We start from the raw sequence: 21,538 nt of genomic DNA, 5'->3' as shown, positions 1-21,538 counted from the left end.
AGAGCAGCGCACGGAAACGCCGTTTACCTTCCCGCCAGAGCGGTACCTATTTATCTACTTGCACTTTGACGGGCTTTCAAACTGCTAAGTTGGCAGGAGCAGGGACCGAGCAACGGGAGCTCACCCCGTCACGGGGATTTGAACCACCGACCTTCTGATCGGCAAGTCCTAGGCTCTGTGGTTTAACCCACAGCGCCACCTGCGTCCCTCTAACCTCTGCCTTAGCAGCACCCAAGTGACCTCCTTGGGGCGCAAGCCTGGGCACTGTGTCTGGAGGCCCTGGGCTGCCCAGATGGCAAAGACAGACACCCCTCAGCCACACTAATGTGGTCCAAAGGAAAGCAGAGCAAGACGTTTGGCACCAGCTTGGCTGCAAGACTTGCCAGGAGGCATACAAGGCACTATCCAACTGCCTTAGGGACTCCACTCTGGATTTTTGTAGGGCAGGCATCCCCAAACTTGGCCCTCCAGCTGTTTTGGGACTACAACTCCCATCATCCCTAGCTAACAGGACCAGAGGTCAGGGATGATGGGAATTGTAGTCCCAAAACAGCTGGAGGGCCAAGTTTGGGGGTGCCTGTTTCTCCCGAATATATCCCACAAGGCAGCGGCGATTTAGGGTCAGAGTTTTCCTTCTTCTAGATGGCCCACCTTCCCAGGTAGATGAGCCCCATCTGCCCCTCACTTCCCTCTACAGCAGCCATTCTCAACTTGTGGGTCCCCAGATGTTGTTGGACTACAACTCCCATCATCCCTGAGCTCTGGCCTTGCTAGCTAGGGGTGATGGGATATGTAGTCCAACAACATCTGGGGAACCACGGGTTGAGAACCGCTGCTCTATAGCATGTTCAAAACCTCCCTCTTGACCGTTGGACCCACTCTTGGTTTCATCTGCTAAATCTGCCAGAGCCTGTCTTTGCACACAGGCGAAGCCCCTAACTCACTGAGGGGTTGAGACCCAGAATGCAGCAGCTAGATAGGTGACTGGGAGCGGCCGCCGAGACCACATAACACCGGTCTTGAAAGACCTTCATTGGCTCCCAGTACATTTCCAAGCACAATTCAAAGTGTTGGTGCTGATCTTTCAAGCCCTAAATCAACTATTTACAGAAATATTGCAAAATTAATAAATGTTAGAATGATGTTTGAATGAAGTTAAGCGGTTTCTAGCTGTAATGATATAAAAGAATATGGAAAATTGGATTTTTAAATAGGTAAAAAATTAATGTTATAATATATTAAGATCAAAGATCAGGATAATAAGGAGGGAAAGAAATTGCTGAATTAATTAACTGAATTGGAATACAAAAAAGGGAGGTATGAGGAGGTCAGGGAAACAAGGATATGAATGTAAGATATGGAAAGGTTGAATTTTTAGTTTTAATTTTTTTATCTGTGTACTTATTCTGTATTTTTCTTGTATTTTTATTTTTGTCTTTTATTCTTGCATTTTCTGTTTTAATGCAATTCCTTTTTCTGAAACTTTAATAAATATTTATAAAAATAATTTTTTTAAAAAATGGCCTCGGCCCAGTATACCTGAAGGAGCGTCTCCACCCCCATCGTTCAGCCCAGACACTGAGGTCCAGCTCCAAGGGCCTTCTGGTGGTTCCCTTCCTGCAAGAAGCAAGGTTACAGGGAATTAGACAGAGGGCCTTCTCAGTGGTGACACCCACCCTGTGGAATGTCCTCCCAGCAGATGTCAACTATCTGACTTTTAGAAGACATCTGAAGGCAGCCCTGTTTAGGGAAGTTTTTAATGTCTGATGTTTTATCACTTTTTAATTTTTGTTATCATTACAGTGGTACCTCAGGTTAAGAACTTAATTCGTTCTGGAGGTGCTTTCTTAACCTGAAACTGTTCTTAACCTGAAGCACCACTTTAGCTAATGGGGCCTCCCGCTGCCGCACGATTTCTGTTCTCATCCTGAAGCAAAGTTCTTAACCCGAGGTACTATTTCTGGGTTAGCAGAGTCTGTAATCTGAAGCGTCTGTAACCTGAAGCATCTGTAACCCGAGGCACCACTGTAATTCTGTTGGGAGCTGCCCAGAGTGACTGGGGAAACCCAGCCAGATGGGTGGAGTACAAATAATACATTCTTATTATTATTGGCTCCCCTCACCTGGTTTAGCTGATCATTTGAAGCCGTTTGCAGGGTGTGGCAGCTGTCAGCTCCTGACAGCTTCTAGGAGCCACAGGTGAGAGCTGAGGACAGGGTGGGATTGTATATAAATGTAAAGAGACCATCTTGGCTGAGAGTCCAGTGAGACCAGCTGCCTGTTTTGCTAGCCTCCTTCTACCTTGTTGGGGAGGGCGAGGCTCTGATTGATTGATTGATTGATTGATTGATTGATTGATTGATTGATTCCAGCTGCAATTGCCGAGGCTGCTTAAGAGGTCAGAGACCATCCCTACTTCTCAGGAAGCCTATAGACTTTTATGGGGCGATATTGTTTAGGTTGTTTTGTTGGGGCCAAGATTTAATGTTGGCAACGTTAATTCTGCTGTTACCGTTTTTTGTTTCTTTGTTTTTATACTGTGTTATCATGATAAATTATAGGGATGCGGGTGGCGCTGTGGGTTAAACCACAGAGCCTAGGAGTTGCTGATCAGAAGGTCGGCGGTTCGAATCCCCACAACGGGGTGAGCTCCCGTTGCTCGGTCCCTGCTCCTGCCAAGCTAGCAGTTCGAAAGCACGTCAAAAGTGCAAGTAGATAAATAGGTACCATTCCTGCGGGAAGGTAAACCACGTTTCCTTGCGCTGCTCTGGTTTGCCAGAAGCGGCTTAGTCATGCTGGCCACATGACCCAGAAGCTTTACGCCAGCTCCCTCGGCCAGTAAAGCGAGATGAGTGCCGCAACCCCAGAGTCGTCCACGACTGGACCTCATGGCCAGGGGTCCCTTTACCTTTACTTTATCATGATAAATAAAATGATCTATCCGAAAGGCGCCGTGCTCTCCGCTAGCATCATTCCAAGGAAGAACCCTGGGAGTTGGGGTCGTGTGCAAGGATATTTTTTAATAATTGCAAAATCAAACCCTCGTGAAAACAAACTGCATAGGTAAATCGACCAAGAGACACAGATAAATTGCATGTGCGGTTTGGATCGTTTATTGTTGTTGTTATTCAGGTTCAGAGAGCTTTGTGCAAAAAATATACACTTCATAAAGAGGAAAGTGTTGTTACGAAAATTACGGGGGGGCCCACATCTTTAAAATTGTTAGATGTTACAAATATTATGCATAAATGTATCCTTTCGACTTGACAGCTCAGGGAAGTGACCTAGCTTTAAAAACCACATAAAATCAATACCTTTGCCAGTTTCCTTCATTCCACTGCCAATTTGCTGCATTGGCCAAGGACTTGGAAACCACTCGGTCCCTGCCATAATCCCTCAAGTGAGAGGTCATGTACTCACAGGTGTCAATCGCTGGGCAAAGGCAATCCTCTGGACTTGCCCAGGTGGCAGACTATGCAAACCAAAGTTCTATTGTCCCTTTGTACAGTGGTACCTCGGGTTAAGTACTTAATTCGTTCCGGAGGTCCCTTCTTAACCTGAAGCACCACTTTAGCTAATGGGGCCTCCTGCTGCAGCCGCGCTGCCGGAGCACAATTTCTGTTCTCATCCTGAAGCAAAGTTCTTAACCTGAAGCACTATTTCTGGGTTAGCGGAGTCTGTAACCTGAAGTGTATGTAACCTGAGGTACCGCTGTAGTAGGTGCTTAGAATGTACTTCCCAATACATATCCTGTATCCGCCTGTTGCCCCAACACATTCCGCCTATGTTAATTATGTATAAGGTAAAGGTAAAGGGACCCCTGACCATTAGGTCCAGTCGTGGCCGACTCTGGGGTTGCAGCGCTCATCTCGCTTTATTGGCTGAGGGAGCCGGCGTACAGCTTCCGGGTCATGTGGCCAGCATGACTAAGCCGCTTCTGGTGAACCAGAGCAGCTCACGGAAATGCCGTTTACCTTCCTGCCAGAGCAGTACCTACTTATCTACTTGCACTTTGACGTGCTTTCGAACTGCTAGGTTGGCAGGAGCTGGGACCAAGCAAGAGGAGCTTACTCCGTCGCGGGGATTCGAACCACCGACCTTCTGATCAGCAAGCCCTAGGCTCCGTGGTTTAACCCACAGCGCCACCTGCGTCCCTGTTAATCATGTATAACCCTCCCCTTTTCTGATGTAGCAATGATGTAGTGATGATGCTTAATGAACTGTATGCTGGGATAGATAGAAACTTTTAAAAGTCCTTGTCACCCCATCCTCGGGGTTGAAAATTCCTCTTTGAACCTGTTGCGCAATAAACTTTGGTCTACAGCTATTTGCTCCGGTAGGTGGCTGGACTCCTTCCTTTATTCCACAGGGACCCGCGGGCTCTGCCTGATGAGCTGGGTGACTGAGCAGCCTCGCACCTAGATTTTTCTGTAACAGTGTAGAATATAAAATGCCAGAGAAGACTAATTTCATTGAATAACATGATTCTCCCTTGGGCCAATTGTGTTTGTGTGTCCTCAGGTCACCGTGGAGAAAAACAGCTTTTCCTAAGCAGCCCAACCTGGTCCACATTGAAAGCTGCAGGACTTACTTCTGAGTAAACCTATTTAGGATTGCCCTGCAAACATTCCTGGTGTGATGCAAAGCAGAATTAACGATGCAGGGGTGTTTTTTAAAAAAAGAAATCTGGGAATTAGAGGTGCTTTGATTTTTTTTATTTGAGGTTGGCTGCCTACACTTTGCCCAAGAGGGATTTATATGTATTTATTTCACAATCTCTTTACAGTGGTGCCTCGCAAGATGAAATTAATCCGTTCCGCGAGTCTCTTCGTCTTGCGGTTTTTTCGTCTTGCGAAGCACGGCTATTAGCGGCTTAGCGGCTATTAACGGCTTAGCGGCTTTAAGAAAAAGGAAACAAACTCGCAAGACATTTCGTCTTGCAAAGCAAGCCCATAGGGAAATTCGTCTTGCAGAACAACTCAAAAAACGGAAAACTTTCGTCTTGCGTGTTTTTCGTCTTGCGAGGCATTCGTCTTGCAAGGTACCACTGTATTTCCCACCAAGCTGTGCATATATAAACAGAGCCTCAAGAGGGCAGAACTCTTCAGGGAAGAAACTTACCCTTCCCAAGCCAACCCCCCAAAATCCTTCCTGGAGTCTGTGTCTTGTCCATATTAGCAGTTTTTCTCAGGATATGTTCCAGCGAAAAGGTTTTCTTGCACTTTCCCCAACCCTCCCCACCCCCCAAAAAAACATACAATGTTCCTGCCATCTATATGTGTACATTAACATATTTATTAGATTTTTAGACCACTTTTCACTAACTGTCCCCAACAGTAAAAATAAAGATTAATAATTATGTGCCGTATCATCCTTGCAAGCTTGGCATGTGATGGGTGTTTACTCTGGAGTAAACCAACCTGTAGGGAAAGCCCACAAGCTGCTTTACTCGCTGCCCCGGTTTCTAGTGAGAGGCTAGGTTGCCTTTCCCCCTGCAAATGGGCCTACTCGTGAGGAGGAAGCACCCACCAACCCACCCATGTTCTTCATTGAGCTGCAGCTCATCTTTCCAGCTTGAGGAGACCAGAGGGGGCTTACTCATGAGTAATCCCTGCCCTGACCATTATGTGCGCGGGCCGTAGATGTGGCGCCAGTGGAATGAATGCTCCTTGACTCCAAGTCAGTGTGGACAGAGACAGGGCCGTCTTAAGCATATCTGGCGCATTGGTGCAAAGATCCCTCCGGCGCTGGCGCCCTTGCAACTCCAAAACAAGGGAGGGGGTGGTGGAAAATGTCCTCTGCCTCCCCCACTGCCCCGATCCCCGGCGTGGTGGCGGTGATCGAGCAGGAAAACGTGCTGGCAGACGTCCAGGAATCAGGAGGAGGATGACCACTGGGATCGGGGCCATCTTCAGCAGATGCAGAGGCTTGGGAGGAAAGCTGTCTGCCCGCCATATATGTGGGGCGCAGCGGGCAGGCAGGCAGGGAAAGGGGAGGCCATAACTGTCAACTTTTCCCTTTTCTTGCGAGGAATCCTATTCGGAATAAGGGAATTTCCCTTTAAAAAGGGAAACATTGGCAGCTATGGGGGGAAGCTGCCAGCAAAACTGCGCAGCTCCCCGACTCGCAAGGGCGCCCGTGAGAGGCCGGCACCCTGGCGCAGCGCACCACTAACACCAATGGGAAAGATGGCTCCGGGCAGAGAATAAAGTTAACAGGCATGCATTATAAAGCACAGTTTTGCACGTGGGGGGAAAGGTTGGGTTTCTCCCTGGAGGAGAAGTCCTTCCCGCCTTCTGCATCTACAACTTGGCTCCAAAGATGTACAGCAGGCTGGCCAAGGTGCCCGCAAACAAGATCAGGGAGCTGCTTTTCACGCCGGAAGCGCCGCTTAAGTTGCACAGCTCGGAATCGCAGCATTTAATGGAAAAGGCCATGACGCCGAGGTCGATCCCTCCTTGGGGGCACATGGGAGAGCAGTATTTGCTGATGGACTGCTTCTTGTTGTCACCTGGAAGGAAGGAGGGAAAGAAAGAAAGAGGTCCAGTTATTTTTATATTAAAATAAAGATTGCCCAAGGAGACAGTTCAAACAGTCAGAATATTTAAAAACTCCTTTATAGTGTGGCAGCATTAATCCTAAATGGCCTCGGTCCTGTATACCTGAAGGAGCGTCTCCACCTCCATCGTTCAGCCCAGACACTGAGGTCCAGCTCCGAGGGCCTTCTGGCGGTTCCCTCACTGCGAAAAGTGAGGTTACAGGGAACCAGGCAGAGGTCCTTCTCGGTGGTGGCACCCGTCCTGTGGAACACCCTCCCTTCAGATGTGAAGGAAATAAGCAGCTATCTTATCTTTAAAAGACATCTGAAGGCAGCCCTGTTTAGGGAAGTTTTTACTATTTAATGCTGTATTGTTTTTAACGCTCGATTGGGAGCCGCCCAGAGTGGCTGGGGAAACTCAGCCAGATGGACGGGGTATAAATAATAAACTATTATTATTATTATTATTGCCCCCATGGGAAACCCGCAAGCAGGATTCGAACACAAGAGCCCTCTCCCCTCCTGTAGTTCCCAGCAGCTGGAATTCAGAGGAGCACAGCCATTATGACTAAAGGTAAAGGGACCCCTGACCATTAAGTCCAGTTGCAGACGACTCGGGGGTTGCGGCGCTCATCTCGCTTTAAAGGACAAGGGAGCCTGTCGATACCACCTTGTAATGCACAGGTGTGACTTGGGCTGGTGAAACGCTATTTTATGCCCTAAACAAGGTTAATTGCTTGCGCACACACACACACACACACACACACACACACACACCTCTAAGGAAGGAGGGGCCACACCTCCCTTAGGTAGTCAAACAGCTGCCAAACAGCTGTTACTCCTCAAATAATTTTTTATTGAGGTTGATATAAAGGTAAAGGGACCCCTGACCATTAGGTCCAGTCGTGACCGACTCTGGGGCTGCGGCGCTCATCTCGCTTTATTGGCCGAAGGAGCCGGCGTACAGCTTCCGGATCATGTGGCCAGCATGACTAAGGCGCTTCTGGCGAACCAGAGCAGCAGACGGAAACGCTGTTTACCTTCCCGCCAGAGCGGTACCTATTTATCTACTTGCACTTTGACATGCTTTTGAACTGCTAGGTGGGCAGGAGCAGGGACCAAGCAACGGGAGCTCACCCCGTCGCGGGGATTCAAACCGCCGACCTTCTGATCAGCAAGCCCTAGGCTCTGTGGTTTAACCCACAGCGCCACCGATATAGCGAATGGCAAAGATTTAACTGGATGATTTAATTTAAAGATTGAAGACTGAAGATTGCTTGCTTGCTCATGCACACACACACACACACACACACACACACACACTAACTTCTTCTTCATCATCATCATCATCATCATCATCATCATACCCCACCCATCTGGCTGGGTTTCCCCAGCCACTCTGGGCGGCTCCAATTTTCAATTTCCACAAACTGATAGAAATGATTACATTCTTCAAAATGAAAGTAAAATATATCAGGAATTTGTAAGAGAGAACAAAATCGAATCTGCATAAAACTGGCCCCCTCAAAGGTCAGTATTGCACCCCTCTGAGGTCTGTGCCCTAGGCAACTCACTCAGATGGGCCAGGTAAAAGTAATCCAGAGGTTGCCGCCTTTGGGACATTTCAATTTAGAGAAAAGGCAAGAATGGTAGAAGTTGATGAAGCTAGGCGGCACTCACCGACGCCTCCACCGAAAAACTTGGTGACGCAGTACTTGTCCGACTCGCTGCAGGTCTTTGGCTTCAGGCAGTTCCAATTGTTTTCCTCGTTCTCACAGTGGAAGCAGGTCAGCGATGCCACTGTGAATGGAACACAAAACACGCTCCTTAGGTACAGACCGCAAAGCAGGGGCAGGAATCATAGAAGCTTGGAGTTGGAAGGGGCCAATGAGGGTCATCTAGTCCAACCCCCTGAAACCACAGGAATCTCAGCTAAAGATAATAATAATAATAATAATAATAATAATAATAATAATAATAATAATTTATTTATATCCCGCCCTCCCCAGCCAAAGCCGGGCTCAGAGCGGCTAACAACAGTAAAAGTAACACAGTTTACATAAAATCACAATCTATTAGTTGAAATACATTCTAAAATCAATTCATTCTAAAATCAGTTCAAAATCAAATTAATGGCAACCATTGGGCTAGAGTTCTATGAGGATTACCGAAGGAGGGGGTCAGACTGAGTCCAAACCAAAGGCCAGGCGGAACAGCTCTGTCTTGCATGCCCTGCGGAAAGATGTCAAGTCCCGCAGGGCCCTAGTCTCTTGTGACAGAGTGCTCCACCAGATTGGAGCCACAGCCGAAAAAGCCCTGGCTCTGGTTGAGGCCAGCCTAACCTCCCTGTGGCCCGGGACCTCCAAGATATTTTTGTTTGAAGACCATAAGGTCCTCCGTGGGACATACCAGGAGAGGCAGTCCCGTAGGTACGAGGGTCCTAGGCCGTATAGAGCTTTAAATGTCAAAACCAGCACCTTGAACCTGATCCTGCACTCCACCAGGAGCCAGTGCAGCTGGTGTAGCACCGGGTGAATGTGATCCTGCAGCAAGGACCCCGTAAGGAGTCTCGCCGCAGCATTCTGCACCCGCTGGAGTTTCTGGGTCAGTCTCAAGGGCAGCCCCACGTAGAGTGAGTTACAATAATCCTGGAGGTGACTGTCGCGTGGATCACAGTGGCTAGGTCAGAGCAAGAGAGGTAAGGAGCCAACTGCTTTGCTTGGCTGAGATGGCCACCCAACCTCTGCTTAAAATCCACCAAGGAAACGAGAGGCCACCACCTTCTGAGGTTGTTCATTCCGCAGTCTAGCAGCTCTTGCTGTCAAAAGCTCTTCCTAATGTTGATTGTAAGGAAGAGAATAAGGGGAGAAATAGGCAAGCAAGGCATATATAAGATAAAGGTAAAGGGACCCCTGACCATTAGGTCCAGTCGTGACCGACTCTGGGGTTGCGGCCCTCATCTCGCTTTATTGGCCGAGGGAGCCGGCGTACAGCTTCCGGGTCATGTGGCCAGCATGACTAAGCTGCTTCTGGCGAACCAGAGCAGCACACGGAAACGCCTTTTACCTTCCCGCCGGAGTGGTACCTATTTATCTACTTGCACTTTGACGTGCTTTCGAACTGCTAGGTGGGCAGGAGCAGGGACCGAGCAACGGGAGCTCACCCCATCGCGGGGATTCAAACCGCCGACCTTCCGATTGGCAAGTCCTAGGCTCTGTGGTTTAACCCACAGCACCACCCAAGGCATATATAGAGGGAAACAAACTGGGAAAATTCTAATAAAAACTACTTCGCAATGAATTCATCTCTTTGTTGTTGTTTAGTCGTGTCCGACTCATGACCCCATGGACCAGAGCACGCCAGGCACTCCTGTCTTAATCATCCCTTATGGGAGCTAAATTGAGATGGGGATGGTTATTCGGGGAGGGCATCACAGTCCAACCAAACGCTCACAAAATCTTATTGAAACTGAGGTCCATTTTTGGCTTGCTTGCTTTCCTTCTTTCCTTTTGAGTGAAACATACTAGTCCTCATGAGTTCATAGCGCTGGTGGTTGGGCATTGCCCGCATGCGATGCCTACAAATGCCAAAACTTTTTAACACCTCGCCATTGCTAAATTGGGACATATAAATACTGCCTGATGTGCACTCCTATGCATGCCCAATAACAAATGTGAGGATAATTATACTGTCCTGCGTTACAGAGTTCTGGTAAGGAATGATTACTGTCATTATGCGTGCCCTGTGCTTTGAACGCTCAGAAAGCGTTGTATAAACCTTGAGGTGTCCTTTATTATACCAGCAAGCTGTAACTGCAGACCCTATTTTCCAGGGACAGTCCCGGATTTACAGAAGCTGCCCCAGTTTCTGATTTGATCCTGGAATGTCCCACATTTCCCCTATTTTCATCGGAAAAGCGTTGGAGGGTGTGGTAGGACGTCCCTGTTTTCACCTGAAAAAATGTTGGAGGGGACGCCTCTATTTTCATGGGAGAAATGTTGGAGGCTATGTGACCTCAGAGCCAAGGAGATAAGTAACTATACAACTTTTAGAAGACACCTGAAGGCAACCCTGTATAAGGAAGTTTTAAAATGCTTAAAAGGTAAAAGGACCCCTGACCATTAGGTCCAGTCATGACCGACTCTGGGGTTGCGGTGCTCATCTCGCTTTACTGGCCGAGGGAGCCAGCGTACAGCTTCCGGGTCATGTGGCCAGCATGACTAAGCCGATTCTGGAGAACCAGAGCAGCGCACGGAAACGCTGTTTACCTTCCCGCCGGAGTGGTACCTATTTATCTACTTGCACTCTGATGTGCTTTTGAACTGCTAGGTTGGCAGGAGCAGGGACCGAGCAACGGGAGCTCACTCCGTCACGGGGATTTGAACCACTGACCCTAGGCTCTGTGGTTTAACCGACAGTGCCACCTGTGTCACACAAAATGTTTAATGTGTTATGTGTGTTGGAAGCCACATCCCACCCCAGACAGATGGACGCAGTATTATTATTATTATTATTATTATTATTATTATTATTATTATTAAATAGGATATCCCTATTTTCATCGAAAAAATAATGGAGGATTTGTAACTGAACAATGGCCCCTTAAGTAGAACCTTATTTCATCACAGTCCATCCCTCTCTCTCTCTCTCTCTCTCTCTCCCTCTCTCTCTCTCTCTCTCCACCACCCCAGCAAACACATATGATGCATGATACCACATGCAAAGAGAAGGTTGACAGTAAGTTGCCCTCAAAGCAACTCCTTTCAGATGGCTCAAGGAACTGAGCCAATCCTCAGGCTGTGTGTAGAGTTAGCTGTAATACTGCTATTCCAACTGCAGGTGGCAGCATGTCCAACCTAGACAGTGAATCACGCTGCTGTTCTAGAATGTCATTTGGCAGTAATGCTCTTCAACAATTATGAAACCGCTTTGGCCTGGCGTCCTCTCTGAAATAACCTGACCTGCTGCCAAGGCTACTAGCCAATCTGGCTGAGAGAAAATACTTCCCTGTTTCCCAGTACGCTGATCACTGTTTGTTCAGGAACCTGCTCACATCAACCACAGAAATAATACATATACTAATACAATATTTTTATTTTTTTAAAAAACACCAGCCCAAATATATTTTACATTGAAATATACCAAAAAATAATAAAAGTGTGTGTACACACACACACACACACACACACACACTTTTATTATTTTTTTGGTACATTTTAATGTAAAATATATTCCTTATGGCAAATGTATACAGTCATATCTCAGGTTATAGCCATTTCAGGTTGCGTTTTTTTGGGTTGCGGACTTCCGAAACCCGGAAGTACCAGAATGGGTTACTTATGGGTTTAGGCGGTCGCGCATGCTCAGAAGCTCTAAATAGCGCTTTGCACATGCACAGAAGCGCCAAATCGCAACCCGCGACTGCGCACACGCGGGTTGCGAACACTGCATGTTGTGAACGTGCATCCCGCACGGATCACATTTGCAACTTGAGCGTCCACTGTATACTGTATAAACTTTTTAATATATATATAGTTATACACATACACACACACACACACACACACACACACACACAGTATATACATTTGCCATAAGGACAGACCTCCGGAACGGATTGTGGTCATGAGTAGAGGTTCCACTGTGTGTGTGTGAGTGAGTGTGTGTGTGTGTGTGTGTAATGTAAACTACCGTATTTTTCGCTCTATAACACGCACCCGACCATAACACGCACATAGTTTTTAGAGGAGGAAAACCCGTAGGCATGCCACCCGTAGGCATTCCCTCCATAACACACACAGACATTTCCCCTTACTTTTTAGGAGGAAAAAAGTGAGTGTTATGGTGCAAAAAATACGGTACAAAAGATTGAATAAACTAATACATTAAAATTGTTTTTAATATTGTTTTAATGCTGTAGCCCACCCTGAGACCTTGGAGCGAAGGGCGGGTAATAAATAATAATACCATTTAATCTTCAACCTTTAAATTAAATCACCCAGTTAATTCTTTGCCATTCGCTATATCAACCTCAATGAAAAAATTATTTGAGGAGCAAGAGCTGTTTGGCAGGCGTTTGACTCCCTCGGGAGAGGGTGGCCCCTCTTTCCTTGGAGGTTTCTAAGCAGAGGTCAGCTGGCCACCTGTCAGGGATGTTTTAGCGGAGTTTCCTGTATAGCAGGGGGTTGGACTAGATGACCTTGGGGGTGTCCCTTCCAACTCTGTGATTCTATTATTCTTTAAGGACGAATTTCTTTCTGGAGGAAATCTAGTTATTAGGACTTCCTGGTAAGGTAAGAGTCAAGTAGTTCATTTAGCTAGTTAAATTTAATTCAGCTCACTCTTTTTTCCTCTAACAATGCCCCGTCTATTTCACTTGAGGGCTCTTCACACGGCAATTCACACAGAATGTCCCTCATTGAAAAGCATGGCAGACAACAAAATGATTTGGGACTCCTTGGCAGGTTTTGAATAAACATCCACAATTTTTTAGTTAAAAACACGATAGATAAGGCAATGGTATATACAATTTTATAATATGCAGAGCACAATATGTGCAAAAAAACCAGAGAGGGGAGCTGAGGGAAGTTCTTGGGGTGGGGGGAGAGGGGGAAAATGTAAATGGTTATATTGATTGATAATTTGTTTCTTAAATTGCTCAATAAAAATATATTTTTTTAAAAAGAGAAAAGCATGGCAGTCGAGAGCAGTTGATGCAATCCGCAACCACAGTGCAAGTTGCTTGAGCTCTGGTAGTCATTCCGCAACTGCAAGTCATCACTGGATGTTGGCACCATCAGGTGGTAATTGTGCAAGGGTGTGGACTCAACGTGATTAGGACAAAACCCACAGGGATGCGAAACAAGTCTATTAATTACGACAAACCAGGTTTTGAAATGTGGTGCGTGAACTTTCGAATCACACACCATCCTTTCCAGGGCTGAATGTTTCAACAAGTTAAAAGGGGTCTGGCGCCATGCTCTCTGTGGAATGGTCTTGTGTAACTCAGAAGTTTACATGCCACACTGCCAATTCTCACAGGGGATTAGATTAGATTTGCTGTAACTCTGCACGAAGCGAAGGACCATCATTTGTTTCCGAAAGCTCAGGGAGGGAAAGAAAACACTGTCCTTTGGTTTGTGCTTTGTTGTCGTTTTTGAGAGTTATAATAACATGAGAAGAAGCTGCTGGATCAGACCAATGGACCACCTAGTCTAGGGGTACCAGATTTTTTTCAGTGAATCCGGGGACACTTTAAATAAACAAACAATACATGTTTGGGACGTTGATGCTGCAGCAATGGCGGTGGTCAGAGGGGCGGCTGCCACCTTGACCTCAACCGCCATGTTAGGATGGGATGCGGGTGGCGCTGTGGGTTAAACAACTGTGCTGCTTGGGCTTGCAGATCAGAAGGTCGGCGGTTCGAATCCCCGCGACGGGGTGAGCTCCCCTTGCTCGGTCCCTGCTCCTGCCCACCTAGCAGTTCAAAAGCACAAAGTGCAAGTAGATAAATAGGTACCGCTCCGGCGGGAAGGTAAAAGGCGTTTCCGTGCGCTGCTCTGGTTCGCCAGAAGCGGCTTAGTCATGCTGGCCACATGACCTGGAAAAGCTGTCTGCAGAAGCGGACAAATGGCCGCCCCCTCAGCGAGATGAGCGCCGCAACCCCAGAGTCGTTCGTGACTGGACTTAATTGTCAGGGGTCCCTTTATCTTTATATATAGGGTGCCTACATACTGCACGGATGGTTGCATGGCAACATGTGCAAATGGCTTTAGATACCTATTAAGTCCATAAATGAGGGAAGCGGGTGGCGCTGTAGTCTAAGCCACTGAGCCTAGGGCTTGCTGATCGGAAGGTCAGTGGTTCGAATCCCTGCGACGGGGTGAGCTCCCGTTGTTCGGTCCCTGGTCCTGCCAACCTGGCAGTTCAAAAGCACGTCAAAGTGCAAGTAGATACATAGGTACCGCTCCGGCGGGAAGGTAAAAGGTGTTTCCATGCGCTGCTCTGGCTCGCCAAAAGTGGCTTAGTCATGCTGGCCACATGACCCGGAAGCTGTACGCCGGCTCCCTCAGCCAAAAAAGCAAGATGAGCACCACAACCCCACAGTCGTCTGCAACTGGACCTAACGTTCAGGGGTCCCTTTACCTTAAGTCCATAAATTCCCATATAGCATATATTCAACACAAAAAACAGTGACAATTTGTTGTTGACAAAGGACAGCTGGACATCTAAAGGGCCCCATTACCTTCAGTAGCTGAGGGCCACATCAAACCTCAATCCGGCCCTTTCAGAAGCATCGCTGCCTCCAACTGGCAGGGCATAGGCATCCTGGCTAGTAGCCATCAGTAGCCCTCTCCCCATCCATGGATTTGTCCAAAGCCATCCAAATCGGCAGCCATGACTGCTTCCTGTGGCAGTGAGTTCCACAGTTTAACTCGCTCTCTGCTCTCACATCTGTTCTGTTTTGTTTTGTTTTTACCAAAGGACAGTGAAAACTATCCAGCGCTTCCAAGCCCTGGTTTTCTAGGCAGCTGCTCTTCCTCCGAAGCACATTAGCACAAGAAGCTATGGGAACATCTCTGGCTCATCCAGTTTGCCCTGACTTGCCACGGCGCTGTGCCGGCCTTGCTACATACAATGGGTGTTGCAAAGTACTTAAACAGGCCCTTGACCCAAATATGCTCATTCATATGGATAGGTGCAAATTCAGGCTTTCAGGAGTTCACATCAGAAAACTATTAGACTGTTTTTCTTTAAAGCCTTCATGAAAATTCACCAGCATTTTAAGTGCAAATTTCTCCTAATGTGGATATTTGTGTATGCAGCTTTGCATCCGCTGGAGTTTGTGGGACTGTTTCAAGGGCAGCCCCGCATAGAGTGAATTACAGTAGTCAAGCCTGGAGGTGACCGTCGCATGGATCACGGTGGCCAGGTCGGGGCAGGAAAGGTAAGGGACCAACTGCTTTATCTGGCCAATGCCCCTGGCCAATATCGAACAGTGCTTTCCCCGGGAGAAAAGTATCCTATAAACAGAGAATTCTCCTCTGACCTCCCAAGGAAGTGTGAAGCCATACAACACTGCTGTTAGCAGGATCCCCCTTGGGTAGGCCTCACTTTCCTAGACCGGCTCCCCAACCAACTATTTCCCCAACGTCGTTCTTCGAGGACAGCCAAAACAAGAGTGATGTCTTTGCTCAGTCAGCAAGCCTGCTCCGGGCAGGAGAGTTCTGTGGGCAGATGTTTTTGCAAGAAGCACACCTCAGACGGCGATTGCGGGGCTTAATGAGCACCTGTTTGGAGCTTGGTGCTGGGGAGATGTCAAAACAACATGGGGAGATGTCAAAACATGTGCATGAGAACAGAGTGGGAGAGAGAGATAGAGAGAGGTTTGGTGATAAGAAGCAGCAAGGAGGAGTTGACGGGCATGTGGGGCATAGCATATGCCACCTGAAACTCTCAAGCAGGGAGGGCATTCTCGATAGCAGCACCCACCTTGTGGAACACCCTCCCATCAGATGCCAAGGAGAGAAGTAACTATACAACCTTTAGAAGACATCTGAAGACAGCCCTGTACGGGGACGTTTTTAATGTTTGATGTTTTACTATGTTTTCGTATAGGTTGGAAGCTGCCCAGAGTGGCTGGGGAAACCCAGTCAGATGGGTAAAGCTAAAGGGACCCCTGACCATTAGGTCCAGTCGTGGCCGACTCTGGGGTTGCAGCGCTCATCTTGCTTTATTGGCCGAGGGAGCCGGCGTACAGCTTCCAGGTCATGTGGCCAGCAGGACTAAGCGGCTTCTGGCGAACCAGAGCAGCGCACGGAAACGCCGTTTACCTTCCCGCTGGAGCGGTACCTATTTATCTACTTGCACTTCATGTCTGCAGGCAGTTTTCCAGGTTGTGTGGCCAGCATGGCTAAACTACTACTGGTGAACAGAGGACAATGACAGGTGCCAGAGCACATGGAAACGCCGTTTAATTTCCCGCCACAGCGGTACCTATTTATCTACTTGCACCAGCATGCTTTCGAACTGCTAGGTTGGCAGGAGCTGGGACTGAGCAATGGGAGCTCACCCCGTCATGGGGATTCGAACTACTGACCTTCCGACCAGCAAGCCCAAGAGGCTCAGTGGTTTAGACCACAGCGCCACCCACATCCCTATCTGGACAGGGACAGCCTAATTCCTGTCATCTATGCTCTGGTAACCTGCCGGTTGGATTACTGCAATGTGTTATACATGGGGCTGCCTCTGAAGACGGTTCAACTGGGGCAGAATTTGGCAGCCAGGTTGCTCACAGAAGAAAGATGGTTTGAACATATAATACCGATCCTGGTCTGGCTGCACTGGCTGCCCATTAGTTTCCGGGCCCAATTCAAAGTGCTCGTTTTGACCTATAAAGCCTCAAACGGCTCAGGACGGCAATCCCTCAAGGACTGCCTCTTTCCATATGAAGCTACCCAAACCCTAAGATCATCCTCCAAGACCCTTCTTCATGTGCCTCCTTCAGAAGAGGGTGGCAAAAAGAGTACTGGTCTTTTCTGTGGTGGCTCCTCATTTGTGGAATGATCTCCCCGTGGAAGCTCACCTGGTGCCTTCCTTGCTTATGTTTAGACGCCAGGCGAAAATATTCCTCTTCAACCAGGCCTTAGGCTTATTAAACAAGCTGGAATCAATTTCACGCATTGCCCCACCTGAACTCAGTGTGGCAACTTTGGAACCCCCTGCCTATTGATATCAGGCAGACTCCAATGTTTTCTTTTCGGCTGAAGACATTTGCATTGAGACCAGCCTACCGAGATGTTTAGAAAGTTTGCACTCCGTTTTAATTTGTTTCAATCTATTCCATTGTGGTTTGAACTTCCTCTATGCTTTAAATTATGGTTGCTGATTTTTTTAGTGATAACTTCATAGAGGTCTATCTGAGGCTTTTTCCTATGATCAAGCTGCAGATAGATTTTATGAATCTTTTTTTAACGTGCAATCTATGTTATACGGCTTGGCTGAGATTCTTTCGCCGCGAGCTGTTTAGCGGAGGATCTGTGGTCCCGAAAAGTACATGGAAAAGGAAGGGAATGATGTTTCTGTGCGCTCAGTCGAGGACTTTGCATTCTCCCTGCACCCCAACCCACCCAAGCCAAGCCAACCACCCTTGCCAAGCCCTGAAGCCACAAGCGATGAGCTCATTGCAAGCCACGCCACCGCCTGCAGCAGGAAAAATACTGCCGGCATAATGGCAGAGAAAACCCCCTCCCCATCGCCGCTGATGTCTCAGCTGACCTCATAACTCCTAGCTGAAAACAGGCACCTCTTAGTCATCTCTCCTCTTCCTTGGACAACAAAGGACAATCCAGGGTGTGGCTTTATTGTCTTCCAGAGGCTTGAGCTGCCTGCAGCCATAGCTGTCCCCTTTGTTTGAGTTTATCCTGTTCCCATGGACAGGGCTGGGGCCCCTTTTGCAACCCAGAGCCCACATTCGCCTCTGGAAAACCTTTTGAAGGCTGCATGCTGGCGTTGGGCAGGGCCAGGGGCAAAATGCATGCCAGTTTTGCCTCTGGTTCATCCTTCGGGTTTCGACACACGCCCCCTCTCTTATCTGGACAATCAGGAGGCCTTGTGGGCATTCAAGGACACTGTGTAGCCTGAGAGAGAGACTTTCAAGGAGGCGGGAGGGGTGAAGAAGGGGTGTGTGGACCTCTGTGGGGTACTATCAGAGCTGCTTTTTAGAGTGAAGGGGGCACAGGGGTGTTGTGTCCTGAACCCTACCCCACAAGGTTGTTGTGGTGATTAAATGAGGAGCAGCGGGTGGCAGAGAACCATGAACACCACCTCAAGCTCCCTGGAGAAATTAATATCAGCCTGGATAGCTCAGTTGGCTAGAGAGTGGTACTGATAACGCCAAGGTTGCAGGTTCGATTCCCCACATGGGACAGCCTGTTCCTGAATTGCAGGAGGGTTCCCTTAATGATTCTATGATTTCAGTGAAAATAGTGAGATATAAACGCACCCGTGATCTTCGAGCACATAAATTTAACGAATGAGATCATAGTAATGAATAAGCAACACAAAAGGAAACGGCAGCCTCTCCGCCAGTTTTCATCTAGACATGGCTGGGAAAATGATGAAGGGAAGGGCAATGGCCAAACAGCTGTATAAGATCCCAGGTTGGAGACCTCTAGGTGGGGCTTGAGATGAAATCCAAGTGAGAGGCTCCCATACGGAGCTAGAGGGACAAAGGTTCCCAGGCTCAGTGCAAGGCAGCTTCCCAAGCTCCTATCTGGGAAGGGCCATACCCTTTTGCTCTGAATGGAATCACAGAATTGTTGGAAGGGACCCCAGGGGATCATCTAGTCCAACCCCATGCAGATGGTCCCTGGTTCAATTGGTGCTGCTCGTCAGTTGAGACCACGCTGGGCGTAATGGTCCTGACTTGGCATAAGGTAGCTTCCTACATAGTCCTACATATCAGCTCGGTAGGTAGAGCATACTCCTCAGGGTTGTGGGTTCGAGTCTCACATTGGGCAAAAAGATTCCTGCATTGCAGGGGGTCGGACTAGATAATCCTTGTGGTTCCTTTCCAACTCTACAATTCTTCGTCTATGAGTCTATAGTTACCAGCCCTGTTTTAATTAACTGGAAGCTGCTCAGAGTGGATGGAGCAACACAGTCAGATGGACTGTAAATGAATCCCATGAGGACTAGAATCTTGTCTGTTTAGTGGGCAAAGTGCCAGAGTGTATCTGCTTTGCATGCAGAAGGTCTCAAGCTCAGTTTCTGGCATCTCCGGGAAAAAATAGGCAAAGCAATTAAACCATCCCAGGAAAAAAAATTACGGCCATGATTCCAAACATGCCGAAAGTTAAAACTGCAACAGACGAAAACAAATTAAAACTCATACCAGCTTCCTAAACATCTTCTGGCATGGCTTGTCTCAAAAAGAATGTCTTTGGCAGGCGATGAAAAGAATATAGGCGGAAAGAAAACAGGGGAGACACCTGCCTGATAGCAATAGGCAGGGAGTTCCATAGTTGCCGCCACTCTAAAACGGCTGAGCTTTTCCAGATGCGGTGTGGGTCTTGTATGGCCCCCACCTGAGGCCCTGGGCTGCTGCTGCCAGCCAGTGCAGACCGTACTGAGCTAGCCGAACCTACAAAAGGAGAAAGAAGTCTTACCTCTCTCCACGCAGAGCAGAACTGCCAGCAGCGCGGCGAAGGAAGCCTTCATCCTTGGTGATGGTGCGCTTTGCGGTCCCGGCGGGCAGGTGAGCAGAAAGGGCTTCTCTCCGGGTCAGAGGAAGGGCGCTAGGAGCTGCCTGCTCGCGTCGAGGGTGCTGTATAAGGGCTGGGTGGCAGGGGAGGGATCAGGGAGGTGTGGGTTTGAGGAGGAGGTTTCTGCAGCCACTCACCACCTTCCGGGATCCCCGGATCAACCACGGGGAGGAGGAGCGCGCAAAAGCTCTCCAAAGGGACATTCCAAGCGGCTGCGCTTTGCTCCAGTTCTTTCGCAGGCGATGAAAAGAATGCAGATGAGGGCGAAAACAGTAGGACATTCAGGAAATGGGGGAAGGAACAAAGGAGACGGGGAGAGGCACACACTCTTTCCAGCTCTGGTCCTCATTTTGTCTGTATTCAGGGCTGGAGAGAGAGAGAGAGAGAGAGAGAGAGAGAGAGAGAGAGAGAGAGAGAGAGCGCATTCGCTCCAGGATTTCAAAAGGTGGTGTGTGGCCAAACGCGTTGCGTGACTTTGCAAGGACGCACAGAGAAGGGGAAAGGGCAGGAGGGCTCTGGCAGCGCAGCGGGAGAGCAAATGCGCACAAGCTCACGGAATGGCAGGGTTGGCCGGGACCCCCAAAGGTCATCCATCCCAACCCCCTTGCAACCACGGCTCCGGAAACCCAGGCAGGCGGCCAGCCAACCTCTGCTGAAAGGCCTCCGACGAAGGAGAGCCTGCCACTTTTTCCAAGGCCACAGGACCATAGAAATGTAGAGTTGGAAGGGACCCCCAAAGCTCATCTAGTTCAGCCCGCAGCTGAGGAATCCCTGCCAGAATCCCACGGTTATGTTGAAAGGCAAGAGAACATAAAGGAGTGCCTGTGTAGGAATGTGCCCCTTCTTTCCAGGCAGGTTAATATGTTAGGAGGGGCTTCAAAAGCTACCCTGTCCTCAGGTCACTGAGGGATTTATTTATTTAGTATGCATTTATTTATACTCAAGAGCTCAAGGTGACGTAAATGGTTCTCTGCTCCTGTTTTACAATAATAATAATAATAATAATAATAATACGTAATAATAATAATAATGTAAAGGGACCCCTGACCATTAGGTCCAGTCACGGACGACTCTGGGGTTGCAGCGCTCATCTCGCTTTACTGGCCGAGGGAGCCGGCGTACAGCTTCCGGGTCATGTGGCCAGCATGACTAAGCTGCTTCTGGCGAACCAGAGCAGCGCACGGAAACACCTTTTACCTTCCCGCCAGAGCGGTACCTATTTATCTACTTGCACTTTGACATGCTTTCGAACTGCTAGGTTGGCAGGAGCAGGGACCGAGCAACGGGAGCTCACCCCGTTGTGGGGATTCGAACCGCCGACCTTCTGATCGGCACGTCCAATAATAATAATAATAATTTATTATCTATACCCCACCCATCTGTCTGGGCTTCCCCAGCCACTCTGGGCAGCTTCCTACAAAATATTAAAATACCGCAATATATCAAACATTAAAACCTTCCGTAAACCCTTTGAGGCAGGTTAGGCTGCAGGGCAGTGAGCTTCTTGGACCGGTGGAGATTGAAACCTGGGTCTCTTGGGTCAGAGTCTGGCACTTTAACCATTACACCACACTGCCTCTCTCTTAAAAAAAAAATCAGAACAGGATTACAGGAAAGTGCCATATTCCACTGGTGTCATTTGGCTCAGTATTCCTTCTCTCTTTCTCTCTCTCTCTCTCTCTCTCTGCAATACTAATTGGCAGGAGGTTTTCAGATAGGGGTTCTCCCCCATCCC

At 48.3% G+C, this 21,538-nt stretch overlaps 1 protein-coding gene across 1 annotated transcript; it reads right to left on the bottom strand.

Annotated features, from left to right (window-relative positions):
- Positions 1-5,273: 5,273 nt before the first annotated feature.
- Positions 5,274-20,252, bottom strand: LOC310713215 (lymphocyte antigen 6E-like). The gene is made up of 3 exons (XM_083517105.1): positions 19,708-20,252; positions 8,219-8,338; positions 5,274-6,511 (listed from the first exon to the last, which is right to left on the bottom strand). The coding sequence occupies exons 1-3, from the start codon at positions 19,757-19,759 to the stop codon at positions 6,303-6,305; spliced, it is 381 nt and encodes a 126-aa protein (XP_083373231.1). The 5' UTR covers positions 19,760-20,252; the 3' UTR covers positions 5,274-6,302.
- Positions 20,253-21,538: the final 1,286 nt, after the last annotated feature.

The sequence above is a fragment of the Podarcis liolepis genome (genome assembly GCF_965112155.1).
Source record: "Podarcis liolepis genome assembly, chromosome: 8".
Taxonomy (NCBI): Eukaryota; Metazoa; Chordata; class Lepidosauria; order Squamata; family Lacertidae; genus Podarcis; species Podarcis liolepis.
This window is presented reverse-complemented; position numbering and strand designations above follow the sequence as displayed.

Coding starts and splice junctions, on each gene's coding strand:
- LOC310713215 (XM_083517105.1), bottom strand. CDS start 19,759: ATGAAGGCTTCCTTCGCCGCGCTGCTGGCAGTTCTGCTCTGCGTGGAG. Junction 8,339..19,707: donor TCTGCTCTGCGTGGAGAGAG/GTAAGACTTCTT, acceptor TTCCATTCACAG/TGGCATCGCTGACCTGCTTC. Junction 6,512..8,218: donor GTTTTTCGGTGGAGGCGTCG/GTGAGTGCCGCC, acceptor CCTTCCTTCCAG/GTGACAACAAGAAGCAGTCC.